The sequence below is a fragment of the Pteronotus mesoamericanus genome, unplaced genomic scaffold (assembly GCF_021234165.1).
Source record: "Pteronotus mesoamericanus isolate MK-2021 breed Mesoamerican mustached bat unplaced genomic scaffold, CSHL_Meso_final scaffold_582, whole genome shotgun sequence".
Taxonomy (NCBI): domain Eukaryota; kingdom Metazoa; phylum Chordata; class Mammalia; order Chiroptera; family Mormoopidae; genus Pteronotus; species Pteronotus mesoamericanus.
Genome location: NW_026555323.1, coordinates 4476604 through 4497520, shown reverse-complemented (window position 1 = coordinate 4497520; position 20917 = coordinate 4476604). Strand labels below are relative to the sequence as shown.

Here is a 20917-nt window from a genome sequence, read left to right as displayed (position 1 = left end):
GCCCAAAGACCCTCCGCGGGGAAGGACATCAGGCAGGGGCAGCAGGGTAGATCTGGGGGCAGCCGCTGACACCGCTGTGACGGCCAAGACAACCCTCGCCACCAAGAAACACATTATTTATACTGAAGGAGGCCGTTTTGCAAACTCAGAGGCAAGCCAACGAGGCCCCTGACAGAAATTAATTGAGGGCCTCGGCCCCAACGCGGCTCCGAACACGCTCCATCAAAAAAATGATTAACTGCTCCACGCATGGGAACAAGCCATCCAGCTGTGACTCAGATGATACCCTCCAGGATGGAGCAGGCGCAAGGCCTGCCAGCTCGGCCAGCCCTGCCCACGGCCACCCCCGCGCCAACGTCGCGAGGTCAGGGGCAGCGCAAGGAAATCAGAAGCCCCCGGAGAAGAGTCAGAGAAGCAGCCACTGGCCTTGGCAGGGATGGCTTACAGTTTATCTTCCAGGAGAAAGGTGTAGTTCTTTACATGTTGATATAAAGCACGCTGGTTATCTTTGCGAGGGCTCAGAAGGCCGCGCATGGGCCCTGGCCTTAAGTTCTGTCTCTAAATGACACTTGCCTCCTGGGAGAGCAGAAAAGCCTCTTTTCCCCTCCCGAAGCTCTGAGTGTCCCTGAGCACGGCTGCAGCATCATCACCCGCGGCAGACGTGGGCGTGGTCTCTCTGTGTCCCCACCTGGGGGCTCTGGTCCTTTACAGCTGGTCCCAGGTCCCATTCCGTGCCCCTGCCACAGCTGACCACCCACCAGCGACGCCCGCTATTTTCTGCTCAGCTGGGCGGGCACACTCCCAGCTTTACTGGGCTTTCCCGCCATGGCGCACTGTCCAGCTCTGTCCAAGCCCAGTGACAGGGAATTTGATCTATGACTTGCTAATGGATTGAGAAAGGTACACGCTCCTTCAGCCCGAAGGCAGTCTGTGCAACCCAACGCCGGTCCCAGCGAGCGAATTCCCTGTCTGGCCGTGCACAAGAAATTGCCCGTTGCTCTGGAAGAAGGCTCTGCAAAATGAAGCCACTGCATTCGTGGCTGGAGAACGCCCAAGAAAACTGGGCAGCAGATGTCCTGATGAGACTTTTTTTTTTTTTTTTTGCTGGGCTTTTCCATGAGAAACGAGTGGACTGAGAAAGCCAAGCCTTTCTGCAGAGGGGGCAAAAAAAAAAAAAAAAAAAAAACCCAACAAAAAACCCACACGACCCTAAAGTCGTTTCTGAAAAAGACCAAACAGTCACTCCAAACGGGGGGTCTGCCCCCCTTCCCTCTCTGTGTCCGACTTTCTGGCTCGGGGCCTCCTGCTGGGAGGGAGGCCTAGCATGCTCCTGAGCTCAGGCCCGTGTCCCCTCCAGCTCTCCCCCTTGGAGGAGCTCAACCGCTGCTGATTCAAAAATCAGACACTTCTGCGGGAACTGGCAGCGGCCGCCGCTCCACCCCCACCGCCCCTGGAACTCCAAGGCAGCACCTCGGCCACCCGGCCCGTGCCTTCTGGGGACCACAGTCCCTCCTCCCGCCTCAGGGCCGGACCGGCTGCCAGGAGCTTCCTTGAGCCACCTGGACAGTCCCAAGCCAGCGTGCACTTTAAATAATAAACTGTGCATTCTTGATCCGTCTGCAGCTCGAGGCAGATTTTCCTATTTAAGCTGGAGGCCGCCTCTGCTTTGAGCTACTCCAGGGGGGCGGGCATGCGTTGCATAAGAGCACAGGAGAGAACTGGGAAAAGACAACACACTTGTCTTCCAGTGCCGCTGCTCGGGGGAACGGCAGTGGGAAAGGCCCTCGGGCACACACACCACGCAGGCACATGGCCGGGTGTCCTTTCCTTTCCTTTTTGTCTCTCTGTGCTGAGTTTCAGAGTTTCTTTCTCAATCAAGCGATGGGAAGATTCGAGGAGAGCACCCGTGTACGAGGACAACGTTGAGAGCCTGCCCTGTCCTGAGTTTTCTGGGTTCTCTCAGAGAGTGTGTCCCAAAGACAGCTCTCTGCGAAAGGGGAAGAACACGGAATTGTTACACAGGGACTGGGTAGGCTTAGGCTGATGGCAGAAACGTTTCTGAAATAGGATGCCCGGGAAGGAGGTTTATGAACGCGAGAGGCCCCCCAAAGATGTCCGGGTCCTAATCCCCTGGACGTATGACTGTGTGAACTTACACAATAAAAGGGGCTTTGCAGATGTGATTAAGTTAAGGATCCCAAGACGGGGAGATTATCCCAGATAATCCAGTTAGGCCTAATGTAATCACACGTGTTCTCATATGAGGGAGGCTGAGAGCGCAGACGACCGAGGAAACTGTCGCCATGATGCACGCGGCCTCCACGGCCCTTTGCTGGCCTTGCAGATGGAGGAAGAGGCTGAGAACAAAGGAGCATGGGCGGCCTCTGGAAGCTGGAAGAGTCAAGGAAGTGGGTTCTCCCCTAGCGCCTGTGGAAGGAATGAAGGCCTGCTGACATCTTGACGTTAGCCCGGTGAAGCTGATTTCAGACTGCCCACTTCCAGAACTGTAAGAGAATACACTTCTGTTGCTTTAAGCCACTAAGTTTGTGGTAATTTCTTACAGTGGCAATAGGAAAGAAATACATGAGTCTTGCCTTCCAGTCAGCGTACATGAGACACAGCTAAGACAACGAATGGCACACAGAGATATGTGTAATACTCAGAATGTAGACAAAGTGCCTCAAGGTTCTAGAAAACTAAGTGAGGTAATCAGGGGGGACTTCCTGGAAGAGGTGGCATGTAAGTTGGCCCTCAAAACACAAGATGGATTTCAAGAGCAGTAAAAAGACATGAAAAGGTCATTTGATACAGTTCCTTAAGCCACGGTATATCTTTAATATACCAATGGTCTAGAAATTTGCAATCTAGTTTGAACCACGTTAAATAATAATTATTTAATATATCAAGTAAGAGGGGAACTTTTTCAATTTGAAAACTTAATGAATTTACTAGGAATATACAATTTACCAAAATTGATCCCATTGGCAATACAAAACTTAAACAGGCCAAGTTTTAGAGAAGAAACAACAGAAGAAGTTATAAAAAGAGTTACAGGCACAAGAAAAACACCAGGCTGAGATGGTCCCAAAGGGGATTCCACCAAACTTTCATGGACCAGATGACCTCAATGATTCATAAATTATTCCAGAGCACTGAAAACAAAGGAAAACTTCCATAATTTTTTTTAAAACTAGTACAACTTCGCTAGCTAAACTAAGAGTGATTGCTCACACGGAAACTAGAAAATTATAGAGCAACATGATGTATGAATATGGGTGCAAAAAGCCTACATAAAACATTAGCAAGTAGAATGTAATATCCCTTTAAGGAAATAATACATTACAACCAAAGGAGATTTATAGCAGGAGTTCAAGGTTGGTGTAATATTAGGAAATCTATTTATATCATGTACCACGGCAATAGATCTAGGGAGAGCAGTCGCTTGCTTGTCTCCACGATGCTGCAAAAGCCTTTCGGAAATCCAATACCCACGTCTGATAGTATAAATCACCCTTACAATGGCCCAATCTGAGACCATCTGAGGAAATACATACATACATACTCATCCACATCCATGGGGTGCAATAAGAACCTACAAGTCTACACAGATATAAATAAATAAATGGGGGAGAAGGGGACATTCCCTTCTTGCAGGAGAACACGGATTTGAAACGTGGAGGAAATTGCCCTGACTGGCGTTGTCTCAGTTGGGCGTCCTTCTGAAAAGCCAAAGGCCGCCGGTTCGATTCCCGGTCAGAGCACATGCCTGGGTTGCAGGTCTGCTCCCTGTTGGGGGCATGCGAGAGACAACGGACGGATGATTCTCTCTCACAGCGATGTTTCTCTCCCTCATTCTCCCTCCCTTCCCATCTCTCCAAAAAAAAAAAAACTTTAAAAAAAAAGTGGAGGAAATGATGGAGTTAGAAAAGCCACTTTGAAACCATCACAATAATAACTGAGTCTGCCAAGAATGAGGAGGCGCTAAATCTAGTGAGAGAGAGTTTGATGAAGAACAGGGTATTTCCCTTGTCACCAAGATCCCACAATTTACTTGCTAATTACATGTGGAAAGGTAATAGCTTTATAGCAGATCAACCCAGGAACACACACTGAACCAAGTAATACAAGTCGACATCCCCAACAACAGACAGATGGAGCGTGTACCGCAGCTACTGAGATGTCCTGAGAAGCACGCCCAGCTTCCGCGCTGTTCCTGCCGAAAACGTGTCAGCGAAGTCCAATCATGCAAAGACCTCAGACAAAACCAAATTTAAAGACCTGCAAAAGAAGCAGACTGCACTTGTATTTTTGAAGGAATGTGAAGGTTGGGAAAGACAAATACTAAGTAACTGACCCAGACTAGAGGAGAAGGGAGCCGTGACAGCTAAGTGCAGGGCGATTCTTGACTGGCTTCTGCATCACGCAAACTAAGCTATGAAGGACATCGCTAGGACCACGGACAAAATTTAAATACAAATGATGTATTAGATAATAGGGCTGCGTCCACGTTTCCTATTCTGAGTTTGATAAATAACGGAGGGTTAGTTAGAGTTCTTAGGAAATGTAAATAAAAGTATTTATAGATAAAGGAGTATGATGGTTGCAAATTGCTCTCAGGGGGTTCAGAAAAAAAAAAGTGTGAGTGGTAGGGAGAGGGAGGAGAGGGTGAAGAAGAGGGGAGAGAGAGGAGGGCAGAGGGAGGCAGAGAAAGCTAACTATGGAGCACGCGGGGGAAACGTTAGCAATGGATGGATTTGGGTAAGGAGTGTACCAAAGCTCTTGCAGTTATATCAAAATGAGAAGCTGACAAAAAATATGGGGGGACGCATGTAAAGGGAACCATGAAGGGAGAACAAACAGTTAATTTTGAGTCTGGGTGAGTAGATGGAATGGGGTGAGAACATTGGGCCAGACAACGATCCAGTTCAGAAACACAAAGTGCTGGACGCAAGTAGAGATTCCAGACGCGGAAGACGAGGGGCTCCAGACAGCGAGGCGGGGCCAGCTCCAGGGTGAAAAGGCAGACGGACCCCCAGGCAGTGAGGTAAGGACAGAGCAGCGGTGACCGCAGCAGCGCCTTGGAAAGCGCTGGTGTCAGGAGACGGCGTAGAGAGAGCACAGCCCCTCTGGGCAGGAACCAGGGCCGGGGTCAGCGGGGACACCTCAGCCTCACGGAGCCGTCAGGTGCCCACGTGAAGGGAAAGCAGAGAACGGTGAAAGGGGCCCAGGAAGCAGGCGGGGGCGAGCAGGCGGGCAGGCAGTGAGAGAAGCAGGGCCCCCCGAACTCTGGGCCACTGAGGACACCCCACCTCGTGGCTGGGTGCCCCTGCGGCATGTTGCAAAGTCACGGCTGTCCATCTGGTGGCCTGGTCCTCACCCCCTCTTTCTTCCCCCTCCACAGGCCCAGCAAACGCCACTGGGAATCAGAAAGACCTTCCCACCTGCCCGTCCCCTAGATGGTCACAGGGGGAAGGGTGATGTGGTGACTGGGGACCCTCTTCCCCAGGGCACATCCCGAATAAGACTGTTAATCAGAGCTTTCAAAGCAAGTGTCAGCAATAGCCCACTGCAATGGCAGCTCCGTGAGGGCCGGAACCTACGCTCTTGTTCGCGGCAGGAGGCCCAGGGACCAGGGCTGGGCCCGGCACCGTCAGCGGCACACACATCAGCCCGGTGACCTCGTTACTGCCTTTGACCACAGCGTATTACAGGGTTTAAATGGAGACCCAAAAATAAAATCTACTCAAGCCAATTTAAAGCGCGCGCATGCACGCACACACACACACACACACACGCCAAGTTTCAAAAGCTTAAAGGCGTAGAGACTGTAATTAATATTTACATAAAGATTCACTCAAATGCTGCGCCCAGGCCTGGCTTTTCCCTTTTTCCTGAGTCTCCAGTGATCAGTTCAGAAAACAGAGTCTCTGGGGGGCCGGGGGAGCAGGGCGGGCGATCCACAGGAGCACAGGTGGGACCCCCCAGGGAAGAGGGCGTCCCTTTGAGGCGGCTCCGTTTGCTGAATGACTCCATTTCAAAAGGAAGGAAGGACAGGGGAGGGCAGGGAGGAATATGGCACCGATGGACTGCTGATGCAGGAAGAATTTTTTGCAACTGAATACACAGGCATTTTTAGAAGGTGACAAGCTGTCTTAAACTGTTAGCAAGGGTAGGTGGTCAGGGGTCGCCACCACCCCGCCGCCGGCTCCCAGCCCAGCCACCTGCAGGACCCTTCGCCGGTGCCCTCCCTGCAGTACCCCACGTCACCCCGACGTCTGCTGCTGCTGTGGGGGGCAGCTCGCACACACGGTGAGCCAGCGCAGGAAGACGGGCGGGCTGGGCGGGCGAGTCGGCACTTGGAAAAAAGGAACAGCACGGGGCAGCGGCAGAGCTGGTCAGAGAGGCTTACACTCGGGCAGAAAGCCTGGAGAGCGTCGCCGCGGGACGCTCCATGAAGGAACAAGACAGGAAATCTCAGCAGAGATATTGCAACTGTGAAAAATGAAGAACCAATGGGAACCCCCCCATAGGCCACCGTCTCCAAATTCCAATATACAGAATATTTGTGAAAGATGGAAAAAAGCCATATGATAAAAAAAATTATAAAAATCCAATTGTTTCTAGGTATAATAATAATAGTTAACGATATACAGCATCAAGAAAGGATGCTTGAATATCATCCTTTCATTCAATGTTAATATCCTTGTGTTCTAACACTAATCAAATATCAGAGAAACGTAACTGTTTATGTCACTGAGCCTGCGGTAAAATTGGTTTCATTATACATCATTTCGCTTAAAGTAACAGAACCCATCAACCATGTTACGTGAGGGCTTACGATACAATATTTTGTGCCACACGTTGTTGTAAGCGCTTTACACATATTAACTTATATAACCATCTTAATAATTCTATAAAGTACATGCAATCATCACCATTGTTACCAAGAAAGAAACTGAGACACAGAGGAGTCCCTCAAGCCTGCAGGTGGTGACGTCCGGATGTCAGTCCCAGCTGGTCTGAACGTGAACTCTTAACTATTGCAGTGCACTGCCACCTGGCTAGAAAAGATTATTTTGGAAGCAGGGGAACATTTAGAACTGGATACTGGACATGTTACATATCCAAATGTGGGTGTGGTTAAAGGTGTGCCCTCATCGGCAGCAGCACCTTTGCGTGGGACCCTGTTTGGCGACAGCTATTTCCTGCGCTAATGAAATAACCATGAGGTCCTTAGCCGGGGGTCATAATCCAGTCTGACTGGTGTTCATGTAAGGACAGGAGATTAGGGGACAGATGTGTGCAGGGCATAACCATGAGGTCACCGAGACAAGGTAGCCACCGACAAGCCAAGGAGAGAGGCCTCAGAAGAAATCAACCCTGCCAACACCTTGGCCTTGAACTTCCAACACCTGGAGCTTGGACTTCCAGCCTCTAGAACTGTGAAGAAACAAGTGTCGTTTAAGCCATGTAAGCCGTGGCACCTCATTCCAGCCGCTGCAGTGGACCAGTGCAAAGGCGCAGGAATGTCAAGGGCCTCTTCTGGGGTCACTCTGGGAGCCAGAGACAGCCTCTAGGGTGACTCTACTTCCTCCGGGAGTAATAGTCCTTAAAATGGTGCTGTCTAATTTCAGGGTTTCTTATTTTTAGCCGTGAATAAATACTTGAAATACTAACATGGAGAAACACAAATGCTTTGGGGGTTTCGCTTCCAGTCCAGACGTTGAAGCCCATGGGAGACCAACACGACCGCCGACACAAGACAAACCGAATAAACCACAAAAGCTTTTTCATTTTTCAATCCACTGAAAAGCTGAGATCTCCAAGAAGTTCAGAGGAACCAACGCCAGGGGGGACTGAGCCTCTTCTATATGAGCAAAACCCAGCAGCCACTTTTACCCCTGGGGCGCAGCGGGGTAAGGAGCTGCCCAGGCTCCGAGGAGAAACTTTATGGAACTTAGAGGGAGCCAGCCCATGTCTTACAACCACGTGGGCTGTAATGATGGATGAGAGCCGGATTGAAGGCCCTCTGATCCACTCCCCCAGCTCTTCACCAACGGCGTGGGGGCTCGCAGGGAGGGGGGACTAGGAATAAAAGCAGAGCGATAGCTCCTGAGACCTGTGCCCTGCAGATCCTGCCTCCAGACACTGAGACAAACCAGGGACGGGCAGAAAGGAGTGAGAGCCGCAATCCAGGCCGCCCCTCCTCGACCCTTGATTAAACAGAGGTCACCTCCTTGGCCCCGCGGCCTCTTCCTGGTCACCAGAGAGGAGCCTGCAGAGGAAAAAGCTGTCACATAGAGAAAGAACTGCCAAGAAGCCAGCCCCAGCCACACCCATGGCGGTGAGGCTGCCAGCGTTTAAGCCTATCTGATTTCTGTCATTTCCAACCAAATGCATCTTAAAACACAGGCCGCAACCAATTATTTACTACAGAGTATATGCACACATACCCACATATGATTACACAGGTAAATTTGTGCATAAGTTAGCAATATGCAATTTCTGTAGAATCATGGTAACTTCTAAATACTAACTAAAAATGAACTTTTTAAGGCTATAAATGAGCCATATACTATTACAGAATAACTGCAGTTATTTAAAAAAAAAAAACAGTCATCACGGAACTTGAACTACCAAGTAGACAGTGATGCTTCGCGGTCCCTTTGCTGGATGTGTTCGAACAAGCCCTCCACCACTCACGACGTGTAGGAGTCCTGTTTGGAAAGTGCCTCGTGGCAAATCCATTTTATTATTTTACCAACTACCTCTACCAGGACCTGTCACGTCTACCACGGCAGTGGAGGTAGTTTCAAACTGTTGCTAGAGAGGCTAGTGGAAGATTCTAAACAGAACCCGAGAGGAGAAATTAAAATAACCGCAGAAAACAGACAGAAAGTTTTAAAGTAAAAACAACCACTTAAAAATTGAAAAACATTTCAAAATATCCCAAGTGCCACTTTAGCTGTTGAGAATGGCCAGAAAACCTTCAAAAACTCATGCTCTCACCAAAAGAAAAAAAAAAAAGACTCACACAGACGCCATATTTTCATGCCAAGTTCCAACCTTCCAAACTGGAGTGATATTTTATGAATCAGTTTATAAGCTCCTAAAAATAAGGAGCTATAACAGAAATAGGATCAGCCTGTCCCCTCTCTGGGAGCCCCAAAGGCTGCTAGAAATGCAAGGTCCGTTGTACCCAAGGGAAGGCAGAGAGGTTCCCTCCAGGTGGCCTTCTCTGTGGTGGTACCTCTACCCGCTAGAGAGCCTGGCGCCCTACCTGGCCCAGCTCACAGGGAAACTGAGTGCTTCATGGAGGAGGGAGAGTCATCAGATTCCTGCTCAGCGGCATGAGCCAGCTGGCTACTCCCAGGCCACCTCCTGGGTTGGGGTAACACGAGCTTAAGGACAAGGCACGATGACACCTACAGCCACCATGCCTAGCCATAAAGAACATGTTCCCATGGGGAAGCTTGGGTTACTCTGATTAATCTTTCCAGGAAACCTCAAAAGTGTTTTTTGCACCCTGGCCGGTGTGGCTCAGTTCGTTGGAGCATCATGCCATAGACCAAAAGGTTCCCAGTTCGATTCCCAGTCAGAGCACAGACCCAGGTTGTGGGTTTGATGCCTGGTTAGGACGCGTCCAAAAAAGTAACCAATTGCTGTTTCTCACATCAATGCCTATCTCTCTCTCTGTGTCTCTCCCCCGCCCTCTCTTTGTCCCCCCGCCCCACAAAAAGCAATGAAAAAATGTCCTCAGGTGAGAATTAAAAAAAAAAAGCCTTTTGCTGGTGTCCCCGTAAATTAATTTTCCCACTTTCTAAACTCCCAGTGTTTGATGCTTATGCGCTAAACCTATTAAGATGCCCATTATCCTCAACACAGCAACAGAGCTCACAAAGTTCATCTTGTAAAGTAAGAAGGACCAGAAGCAAAATATATACCTTTCCCCAGTGTCACTGTGTTCCTACCCAAGACAGAGCCTGAGTGAGCACCACCTTAAAAATGCCCGTTGCTCCCACACAGCAAAGCGCATAGATTTGGGGGCAGGGAAGGGGAGGTTATTGTCTAAGCAACCCCAGAAATGTGTCTCGGCCTCTTTGCAGGACGGCTCTTGTTTTCATTTCGTTTCTATCACATCCTCCCACCCTGCTTTTGTTATAGTTTCATTTCTTTCGTCATAGGCTAAACATTCTATCGGACGGGTGCTTCGACACCCACCCCAGGGACAGAAATGAAAACACAAGCACAGTTTATCATCTTGTCAGCTGTCCTTGCCACCACACCCCCAACGCGAAGGGCAGCTGGCGACGGGACAAACATTCCGTGACGTCACCCGCGCGCACCCTGCTTTCTGACCGCTGACTGGCAGCTCGCGGGCACTGATTTAACTGGGGCGGGGGGGGGGGGGGGGGGCGTGAGGTTAAAACATACCTGTGTTTTAGCCACTAGTAATTTTATGCCATGGACTATCCTCCCTGTTTCTGTATGGTGACGGGAAGGAACAGAGCAAAACCCTGTGCGCGGTGGCAGGTTCTCTTCGCCTACCACTTCTGGGGGCTGCAGAAAGGGTCTCGATCCAGCAAAACCACCTCGCGCGCCTCCCTGATGGACGCACGCGAGGCTCAGGGGGGCGACTCCCTGGACAGCAACAAAACTGCACAGAAGAGCTGAGCTGAGCTGAGCTGCAAAGGCTCCTTTCCACCTAGCGAAGTTGTCCTAAAAGAGATCCACACCATTGATTTACGTCCGAGGGCTGTGGCATACGAAACGGAGACACGCTCTGTTTTTTATATAAGTCTTGAAACTACGAAAGCACAGCTCCCAAAGGTCAGCCACGGGGTCCCACGGTCTCCAGGCAGGAAACGCCCCCTGTGAGCAGCGGGATGTCCGTCTTCACAGGGGACACTCGCGGACTGCCAGTGACGAGGCACCGTGAAATGTCCCTAAGCACCTAACGGAGAACCCACAGGCTGCTCCTATCGTCACAGAATGTAAGGACGCTGGGCTCTCATCCCAACATGCTTCTTCCTTCAAATCGCCTTTAAAAACGCTGACGTACCAGTCCCAGCCCTGACCAACCGGGACCAGGACACTAGGGGACAGGCCAGTGGATGGCATTTTTTAAAACTGTGGTTCCCACACCTCAGCATGGTCAGATTTACTGGGACAGCCTGGGAAGACACTGGGCACGGAACCTGCCCCCCTAGTTTCTGATGGGGGGAGGGGGCTGTACTGAGGACAGGTGGCCCCGGGGCCACCCTTGGAGAACTGCTGCTTCATGGGACCGCAGGGTGACTCTAATTCTTGCCGCCAGGACGGAGGACTGCTGTCTTAGAAAACCGAGCTCTGGCCAGTGTGCCAAGGAGACGAATTTTCACCCGAGCCCTGCAGCAACCTGGGGCCTATTGACCATGAGCCATCGAGGTTTTCGGGCCTCAGCTCGCTCTTGTTCCGTAAGATTGAGAAAAACTGCGTTACCGAGATCCTGAGCTCCTTCCAGAAATACCTTTTCTCAAAGGGCTGCACCACGCGAGGGGCTGACACTAATCCACATGGAAAGAAGGCGGCGGGGACCACGGAGGGAATTAAGAAAAAGCTTTTGAACCGCGGGAGGTGGGGTGCAGTTCCTGCTCATGTGGTGTCATGTGCGTTTGGGGACACACCCGTGGGGGGGTCCTGGGGACGTGCGGTCGGGCCGGGTGGGCATGCGCCGTGAGTCAGTGGTGCTGCTTTCTGGACTCACCTGTTAGGACCTGGCAGAGCTGCCCGGGTGCCTGGGCCTCGGCGGCGGGGCTGGGTGTCAAGGACCATTTGCGCCTGACCAGGTGTTGCCGTCCGCTGAGCGAGCCCTGGGAGCTGTTGAGGGGCTGGATGAGCACCTGCTCCCGCCCGAGCTGGATGAGGCCGACCTGCCCGGAAGAAGGAAGACGGGATGTCGGTCACCTTCCCTCCACCCTCCCACGACCCCGGTGGCCCGCGGGCAGCACGGCCACCTGGCTATGGCCTGGTTCCCACATCTGGGCTTTTTCTGTGCGGGCTGCCCCCAGGCACCGAGCCCAGGAAGGCGCTTTGGTGTGGCTTGCAGCACCCCACTGGCAGCTGCACGGGGGAGGCGGGCACAAGGCACAGAGGGGGACAGCGACACATGCACCAGCCGCACTTTCCAGCTGTGCTTTCAAAGATGTATTGATTAGTAAAAACAATCCTGATTTTTACAATGATTTTTTAAGTCACCTCCTAGAAGTCTAACGTGAAGGGGCAACCCCAAACATGTTGGGACTGAATGACAATTATATCCTTAATGAGAAGTGGACATCTCCCTGGGGACACTTAGAAGTAAACAGAGGATGGGGGCGGTCAGAACCTGCGCAGTCACTCGTTTTGTGTTAAGGGATTCGTGCATGGCTTTCCCAGAACTTGCAGCCTTTAAGAGATGCTGGCAAAGTATCCAATGGGAGAGATCTGTAATTCTAATTTCAAGTGCATCGCTGATTTAGACTTGTGATTTTCAAACCTCCCTAGGTTTACAAGCAGCACTAGAATGTATAAGAGAACATAAAAGACTCCCCGCGTTTATAAGACTAACTTATTCGGTTTATAAGAATCACTTATATACTCGCAAAGAGTGTGTTTTTTTAATCAAAGGAAGAACGTGAACATGAAAGTGAGTACGTTAAGTTTCTAAACACAGTTGAGAGGGTTTAAAAGTGGTTCATCACCAAATTTTAAGTGGGGGCCAAATATTATCCAAAGCCCCCTTAAAAGAGATTGCAAAAACGTGCTAGCTGACAGATAGAACGTGATTTGTCCATTGAATGAAAAATTTAAGAACTAGGATTTGTAGTCAGTCACTTTCATGGAATGGATATTGACTCTAAAATATATATATATATGTATACACATGTATATGTATATACACACACATATGTACACGTGACGCAGAGAATTATTCCCCTCACTTGGAACCAATGCTCCTTCCCCAGGATACCTGCTGTTACTTCCCCTCCTGAGTAGGGGTCAACAGGACAAGGTAAACCCCCCACAAGGAACCCGAGGGCTGGAGGAGGACCGGTGTTCGCACGCTGGGCTGGACACCCATGCCCCACACCACGGATCGATGGTCAAGGCAGCCTTCGCTAGCAGATTCAGGAGACCAGGTGGATCAGTCCTAGGCTGTTACAAACACCCGTTCTTTTTCTTTCCCACCACTGTCTTCTAAAAGCTGCGACATCCTAAACCAGGGGTCCTCAAACTCCAGCGCGCATCAAAATGACCTGGAGGCGCGTGCCCTTCTAACAGGTCCCCGTGGGACAGCGATGCTGCCGTCCCCGCAACACAGCGACCCCTGCGGTCCTAGTATAGAGTTCACTCAAGCCAAGCCATACAGGCCCCTCCCCCTTTCAAAAGGATGCGTCGCACCAAGCCTCTCTGAAAGTGATCAGCTCATCCAATGAGATCGCAGGCAACGCTTAGTCCTCAAACACAGGGTGAGACCATGCTTACTGCTCTAAGCAGATTTCAAGGTTTCCAATTCATTAGAACGTCTGCCAACAACAACTCAGAGATTTTACTACCCTAATAAAACTCTTAAAGTGGCACCGTGTGGTCTGCAGGGAAGCGCGGCCTTCGCCCTCTCCCTTGAAGTTACAACTTGACTGCGTTCACTCCCGATACTCCGGAGAGACTGAAGAAGTGGGTTCGGCCCGAGGAGCCCCATGCGCCCTGGGGGAGGCAGGCGCTCACCTCTGACAAGGGGCCTGGCTTCCTGAAATGCTCAGGGTGCCAGAGGCCAAAGGCCCCCTTGGGTCTAGCACTTTCAAAGCCAGCGGCCTAGTGTTTGCAGTCACAAGCAAGGGTGTGAAAGGCCAGGTAGCAGGTCCTTCTAATGGAATGCAATTATGGGAGAATCTCACCTTGGTGAGAAATCCTACTAACACAGTCTAGCCCCTCGCGGGGGGTTGCTTTAGGTCTTGTTTGGAGGGACCCCCACCTTGAGCCTCCAAATGCTCTTCTCCTCCAGGAACCAGAGACACCCCAGGCCATAGCCAGACAGGCTCCTCGTTGCCTCGAGGTCAGGGACCCTCCAAATGCAGCCCCTGGGAACCTGCTAGAAATCCCAGCTCTCAGGCCGGAGTGGGGCCTGTCACTGTGCAATGACTCCCCTCCGGCCATGCCAATGCCAGTGCCCGGTAGGTAGGGAACCTCGACTACAGGATAAGCTCTCAATGCCTCGGGCTGGCACCTGGGCCCCGCCTCGCCTAATCTGCCACCTGTCCCTTCTGCTCACCTCCCACCGCTATCCCACAGCCCACTCACGGGCCCTTCTCTCAGGAAGGACCTGACCAAGGTGCCTCCCCTGTCACCCTCCCTCTCAGCACCCAAGACCTTCTGTCACACCCCCCCCCCCCACTGCCCTGCAGGCTCCACTGCACCTTTGCTCCCGTGCAAATCTGGACTGCCCCCCCCGCCCCCGCCGTTCCCAAGGCAGGGCCTGCATTTACTTCTCTTTGAGGCTTCATGGGAGCCTACCAGACTGTTCTGCACATGGCAGGTGTGTGACAAGGATCTGGTCATTCAGTCAACAGTGCTGACTGACTGGTTGATTTATAACTGGCACGTCTGGGAAAGACCTGGGGGGCAAGAGAAGAGATGTCTTTTCAATGCCTTAACGTGCCAGCTCTCATTTAATGATTTCACAGACTTCCTTTATTTCAGTCCATCAACAGCCATGTAAGGCCGATGTTATTCACATCGCCCCCCACCCCGCATAGGGCTGCAGGTGGGGAGGCTCCAAGGAGCGGAGCGACTTGCTCAAGGATCACCGCCCCGAACGGCTGTGCAGTCTCATTTCCTAAGGAACGAGAGCGTGACCGTGCGTCCCTGTGCAGAAGCGTGCACAGGGAAAGGTTAACCGGTGGCTCTGCGTGGTTCCCTCCAATACGCTGGCTGCAAAAACCTCTCCCGTCGGACATGTCCAAGGTCAGGCAGCTGCAGCATTTCAGAGTTCAGGAAATAGGCTCCAAGAATGCAATCAGTCTAACATGTCTTCAGTTCATCATCCCATCTCAAACTTCTTTAAAAAAAAAAAATGTTGCCAACGAAGCAGAAGTTCAAATGAGGAAACCTCGTTATGTATCCTAGGTGACGGTCACGGGCAGCCTGACAGAATGTCACCGTGAGGCCGTGTGAACGTCTTTCCAGAGAAGGCTGGATGCCTTAGAATTCTCTGATCCAAGTTCTTCCCTTGTGCTCCTCCGTGCCGGCAAATTTCACAACTGTCCTTTGCCGCCTTCTTCCTTTCTTTAACCTCCGCTCAATTGTTCCTTTTTACAAAGCTTGAAAATGTGCTTTGCGCTTTCCAAATATATTTACGCTGCACATGATGAGTAACATTAACTGATGAGTCACTTGGGACTACGCACCTTCCCGACACCTGTATCAATATGATGATGTATGACAACGTAGTTTGGTCTCTTTGCTCCCTTCCAAATGGTCTCCACGCCGTATGATTTTTGCCAAGACTAACCCCTGCTCTGCTGTATGTGATAAAGTGATGTTGCATTAAAAAGCAGTCAATGGTGCCCTGGCTGGTGTGGCTCAGTGGATTGAGTGCCGGCCTGTGAACCAAAGGGTCGCTGGTTCAATTCCCAGTCAGGGCACATGCCTGGGTTGCAGGCCAGGTCTCCAGTAGGTGGTGCACAAGAGGCAACCACTCACTGATGTTCTCTCCCTCTCTTTCTCCCTCCCTTCTCTTCTCTTAAAAAAGATTAAAAAAGCGGTCAACGTTATAATCAATCAAGAGTCTGGAAATTCCCTTCTAAAGGGACAAGTGGCAGCATCCCAGACCTGCTCACCGGCTGGCTGACCTCAGTGCCCTGCTATTCTTATTTGGACCACACTTGCTCCACATGGAATGGGAGTGAGCACCGGCAAAAGCTCCCAAGTGCACTCCCTGGGAGGGAGCTATCAGAACCATGAATCTAAAAGCAAAACTACTGCTGCACAAATGCCTGCACTACAGTCGAAGTGACCAGCCAGAGCCGGGTGGGCTGGGCCACCAGGTCGACCCCAATGGCCAGCCTGGATGAGGGGACTCTAAGCAAGCATGGGCTTGACTGTGACTGCAGAGAAGGCGTGCTAGGAGCATCCCTGAGCTTCATTCTGTCCCTCCAGGATGGCCTGCAAAATGGGCATAGCTGCTGTGCCTCCCGCAGCCCAGAGCTCCTGGGGGTCCGGTCTGGTCCCAACATCTCACACAGCACGCCCCTGGCGGGCACGGCCTTGGCTGAAAAGGGGTAGACAGATCCGATATGTGACCTCCCCAGAGTCCGGGGGTATTCACTGGAGGCAGAAGAGCCACTGCTCAGCTGACCACACCTGCTGGTGGGCCCCGCCCTCCACTGGGATGGGAACAGTCCCTTCATTCGATCTCTTCAGACAAGCAGCACAGAGAGTCAGTTTAGAGACGGCCACTCGTTCCGCTCCTTGGAGTTCCATCTCCGCTGCCAGTTCGGGAGAAGCTCCACCTGATTCCAGTTCTGCTGGCATTCCACGATCTGGTCCTGTTCTCAGGAGGCGGCCGGTCCCGGCTTACGGCAATTATTTGGGGCAGGAAATACCACGCTCACACGGCCGCACGTCACTGCTTTGAAATTATACAGTTACAGACACTCTTCCCAAACCTTGCAGGAGAGCTAAGGACTCTCTGAAATGTAAATAAAAGGAAGCAGCATAAACAGGAAACAAGACGTGAGCCCGCGTCCTCTGTAGGTACAAAAAGCGCCGCTTGCCAAGATTTCCAAAATAAGACACAGAAGGAGGAAACGCCGCGGGCTCATGCCTGGGCCCATCAGCAAACGCAGTGGATGCGGGGCAAATGGAGTGTGAGATTTACTCTTCGCACCCCGAAACAATGAAGTGAGGGTCTGCTCTAAGCACGCACCTCCTTTAAACATCCCTGGAGCCCCATGGCACGGTGGAGTCGCTGCAGTGGGGAGCAGAGCCTGCGTTCCCAGCCCCTGCACCCGACACGCTCCGCCGAGCCATTGTGGGGATGTTTGACATGGCAGGGTTTCACTGATACTCAACATCAGAATAAAGTTTTATTGAACACATTCACGTCTCTGTTTATTTACTGTCTGTGGCCGCTGTCTCACTAAAAGGGCAGTGTTGAGAAGTGGCAACAGAGACCAGATGGCTCTTGAAGACTGAAATAGTTACCATTTGGCCTTTTACAGGCTAAGTTTGTTCTGCATGATTCTCTAGCTACAAGGAGGCTTTGCGATGCCGTCATATATGGCCACCAAAAGTTATCTACATGACATTGCCTCTCTCTCAGGTCTGTAGCCAAGCCTGCCCTGACACACGCCACACACACACACACACACACACACACACACACCCGCCCCCGGCATCTCCACCTCACAGAGCTTCCGCCATTGACAAGAGTGACTGACACACGCCCACCCACCTGAACTGTCTCAAGCACATCTGAGAATCAAGAATGAAAGCAGCGTTGACTGCGATGCAAACTGGGTTAGCCTACTTTGCTGTCCTTCCTGTACTCTGTACATTCCAGGTCCACCTTGCACCTACGAGGTCCCCTCCAAGTCACCAGGCTGTGTCTTCCCTCCTGCCTTCAGCCAGTGTGCTTGCGTAGGAGGGTCCGGCACCTGGCGCACACGAGCGGGGCGAACAAGGTACACTAAACAACAGAGGTGTCTGCTCCAGCAGGAATTTAGAATCTCTAGTCTTAGAGGTCCACCCGCAGCTGGCACAGCCAAACTCAGCCTCTTGGCCGCGTTCCTTTATCTAAAGCACAGCGCCCTCACATGGTGCCGAAGGGAAGGGCAGCCCCCGGAGCCTGGAGGACTGACGTGAACCCTCCCTGCTCACATGCCATCTGTGAGTGGGCCCAGCACTCACTCTGCGGGGATTTAAATCAATGTTATCCAGACTTCCACCCCCGGCCCCTTCACAGATAGCTGCTCGCTGGAAACTTTACACCAAGAAGTATAAACTCTGACCTCTACAGAAACTCACTAAACCGCAGCAAATGGGATTCAGATGTTTCCATGTACAGTACAGTGATGTGACCTAGACTTTAAACACTTTGGCAAAAACAGCAAAAATGATGTGGGCCTTCCAGTCCCTCCCAGAACATGATACAGCCTTGACCCGAGTCCTACAGTGATCTGAGCCTTTCTCACTCCGACTTAAGCCTCTTCGCCCACAGCCCACATTCTCTGCCCCCTCTGCGGTCCATTATCCTCGCGGAACCCACGAAACCAATGTCTCCCCGCTGAGCAAAAGGAGACCACAGTCTGATCGGGACGCAGGAAAGTCCTGAAAGGGACACTGGTGAAGGCCAGGCCCAGGACATGACCCCTACGCTGCTCAGAAGAAGAAGTCTCCCGTGAAAGCTTGCACCCTCAGGCTTTCTGGCGTTGTTGCAGACTCTAGGCGGCTTGTGGCAGCCTATGTGGGCAAGGGCTAGGGGATGCTAGATGGCGCCACCAGGTCAGGCGGAGGGTGGGGAAGAAGTGTCTTGTGCCTGGGAAAGGCAGGCACAAAAGAACAGCAGAAACTGCTTCCCCGGCAGCAGATCCTGACAGATGATAGAGAAACAAGGGTGCGTTCCGTGCCCGGAGCCTATACCAGGCTTTGCCGGAGGAGGCCCATCTGCTAGCCATGTGGGCTCCTCCAGGCACCACGGGGAAGCTGAGAAGCCTTTGGCTGGGCATCAGTGTATCCGAGTGATCACTGTGAACACAGCCAGCGCAGGGGGGCACATGAACGTCCCCTGTCCCCTGAAGCACCTGTCACAGATGCCTCAAATGCGGCAGGGCAGGGTCTCGGGGACAGAGGAAGAGCTACTGCCATAGCGAGGGAGCTCCTGGGGACAGAGAGAGTCCTAGCACCAAGGTAAGCACCCCTCAGGCCTGGCGCAGGGTGGGTGCCACACAAATGCCTACATGTAGTGAAAGGGGACAAGAATGCGAACACCCACCCCCTCCTGATTCTCACAGTTCAACTAATCGGGGCAGGTTAGTGGCCTGTCAGGGGCACCCTTCAAAAGCCCCTTTTCAGGTACAGAAAAGCTCAAAAGGGCAGAAGGAAGTCGAATGCCCACCACCCCATCCCCACACCCAAGAAGAGGTGAGATATACACACAGGTGTTCTCCAAGACATGCACACCTACACATCTGTGCAGGTGCAAATACTGTATTCTCTCCCCTGGGCGAAGCGCGCCTCTCAGCCTGGGCGCCTGACAGGTATGGTGGCTAAACCTGCACTCCCCAGGTAGAGCAGCCCTGAAGGCTGACGTTCCCACCGAGGTGCCCACACTCCCTTCCCAGCCCTCCTCGGGGACCACCCCATGCGCCGCGACAGACCGACATGCAGACCCGGAGGGGGCGCGGGCAGTACCAGGCCGCCGGCGGCGCCGCAGGTGCTGATCGAGACCAGGGAGCCTGGGTGGCCGAGCACACTGCCCGAGTAGAAGCACAGCTCAGCGGGGCGTCCGCGGCGCCCAGACGCGCCTGTCTCCTCCACCTCGAAGCCGCGGGACAGGAAGCGCAGGTCGCGGCGCAGCTGCAGGTAGAGGTCGCGCCCGAAGGCCGGCAGGTGCAGCAGCAGAGCGCGCTCGCCGGGCGGGGGGCGCGCGGGGGGCGCGCGAGGGCGCCGCCGTCTTCGGGGCCCGGGGACACCGGGCAGCGACGGCAGGTGCACGTCGTCGGGGCGCACCCGCCGCGGGAGCACCACTTCCACGTCGGCCGCAGCGTCGCCGACAGCTGAGGGGAGAGAGGAGACGCGTCAGCGCGGCGGGGCCCGCCCGGCCGCCCGCCCTCCCGCCGGCCGCCCGCCGCGCGCAGGTCCAGCGCTGGGCACGCCGCGCCAGCACCGGGACAACGCGGCCCCGAGCGGGCGCTCTCGTCCCTTCCCTCGTCCCGGCACCTCCGTGCCCGCCAGCGCCGCCGCCCGGGCCCGACCACCCGGGGAAGCTCCCCCGGGCGGCCGCCCGGCTCGGAGCCCCGTCCCGCGGCTGCGGCCTGCGCCTCCTCGGCCCCGGGCGCTGTCAGCCGTCCGCCGCCGGAGCCCGGCTGCGCGGGCTGACCGAGGATGCCTCGGGAGGGCAGCAGCAAGGTGGTCGCGAGAGGCACCGGCGAAGAAGGACGGTGGGAGAGGGAGCGCTACCTGTGCCCGGGTCCAGTCCCCAAACTAGCAGCAGCAGCAAAGGCAGGACGAGAGGAGGCAGCAGGGCGCCGTCACACATGGTACTTGGGAGGAGCAGCCCCCCGGACAGTCGCGGCGGAGGGAGAGCGCGCGAGGCGGCGGCGCCAGCCGGAGTGAAACCCTCCTCCTGCCTTTGGAAAAAGTAATTAGCGCTGCGGACAAACCCAACGTGGTAAATCCCAAGCCCCGCCTTCTCCTCGAAGAGCAGAAGGTGATTGGGCTTCTGCTTTCCCCTGCCCCGCCTCCCCCTTCCCTATTGGCTAGAACGGGTCAAAACCAGGGTGCGTAGTTAGGTTGTAAGCACTTTCTTACACGTGGTTTCTGCGCAGAGGCGGGAACCCGACACCAGGTGGCGCGCGATCCCGGAGGACCCGGGAGGACACTTGGGAAAACACCTTAGGAGAACACCGGGCGGACTGATCTTCAGAGCTTATACTCGTTTTTGAAATCCTCTGAGCCTGCTGCCCAGCTGCACAAGAAGGCGGGACAGCGTCCTGGCCAACCGTTTCATCCATAAAAGTATATTCTCTGCATCTAATGTAAAACAAGTTTCGGTTGTTTGCAGCCGGGCACTTGCCTGCACACCTGTGTTTGCACCTGATCGATGGCTACATCCAGTACAGCAGTATTTGTGCAAACCCTTCACACCTCCTGTCATCTTTATCCTCGCAGAAGCCAG

The 20917-nt window shown here is 53.1% G+C and overlaps 1 protein-coding gene across 1 annotated transcript in view; it reads right to left on the bottom strand.

Annotated features, from left to right (window-relative positions):
* Nucleotides 1–20278, bottom strand: part of ADAMTS17 (ADAM metallopeptidase with thrombospondin type 1 motif 17) — a 190227-nt gene extending 169949 nt beyond the window's left edge. Inside the window, exons 1-3 of the mRNA XM_054561974.1 lie at nt 20200–20278; nt 19432–19796; nt 11747–11912 (exon numbers count right to left, since the gene is read on the bottom strand). Of these exons, the coding sequence (XP_054417949.1) occupies nt 11747–11912; nt 19432–19796; nt 20200–20278 (610 nt within the window). The remainder of the gene's footprint in view (nt 1–11746; nt 11913–19431; nt 19797–20199) is intronic.
* Nucleotides 20279–20917: the final 639 nt, after the last annotated feature.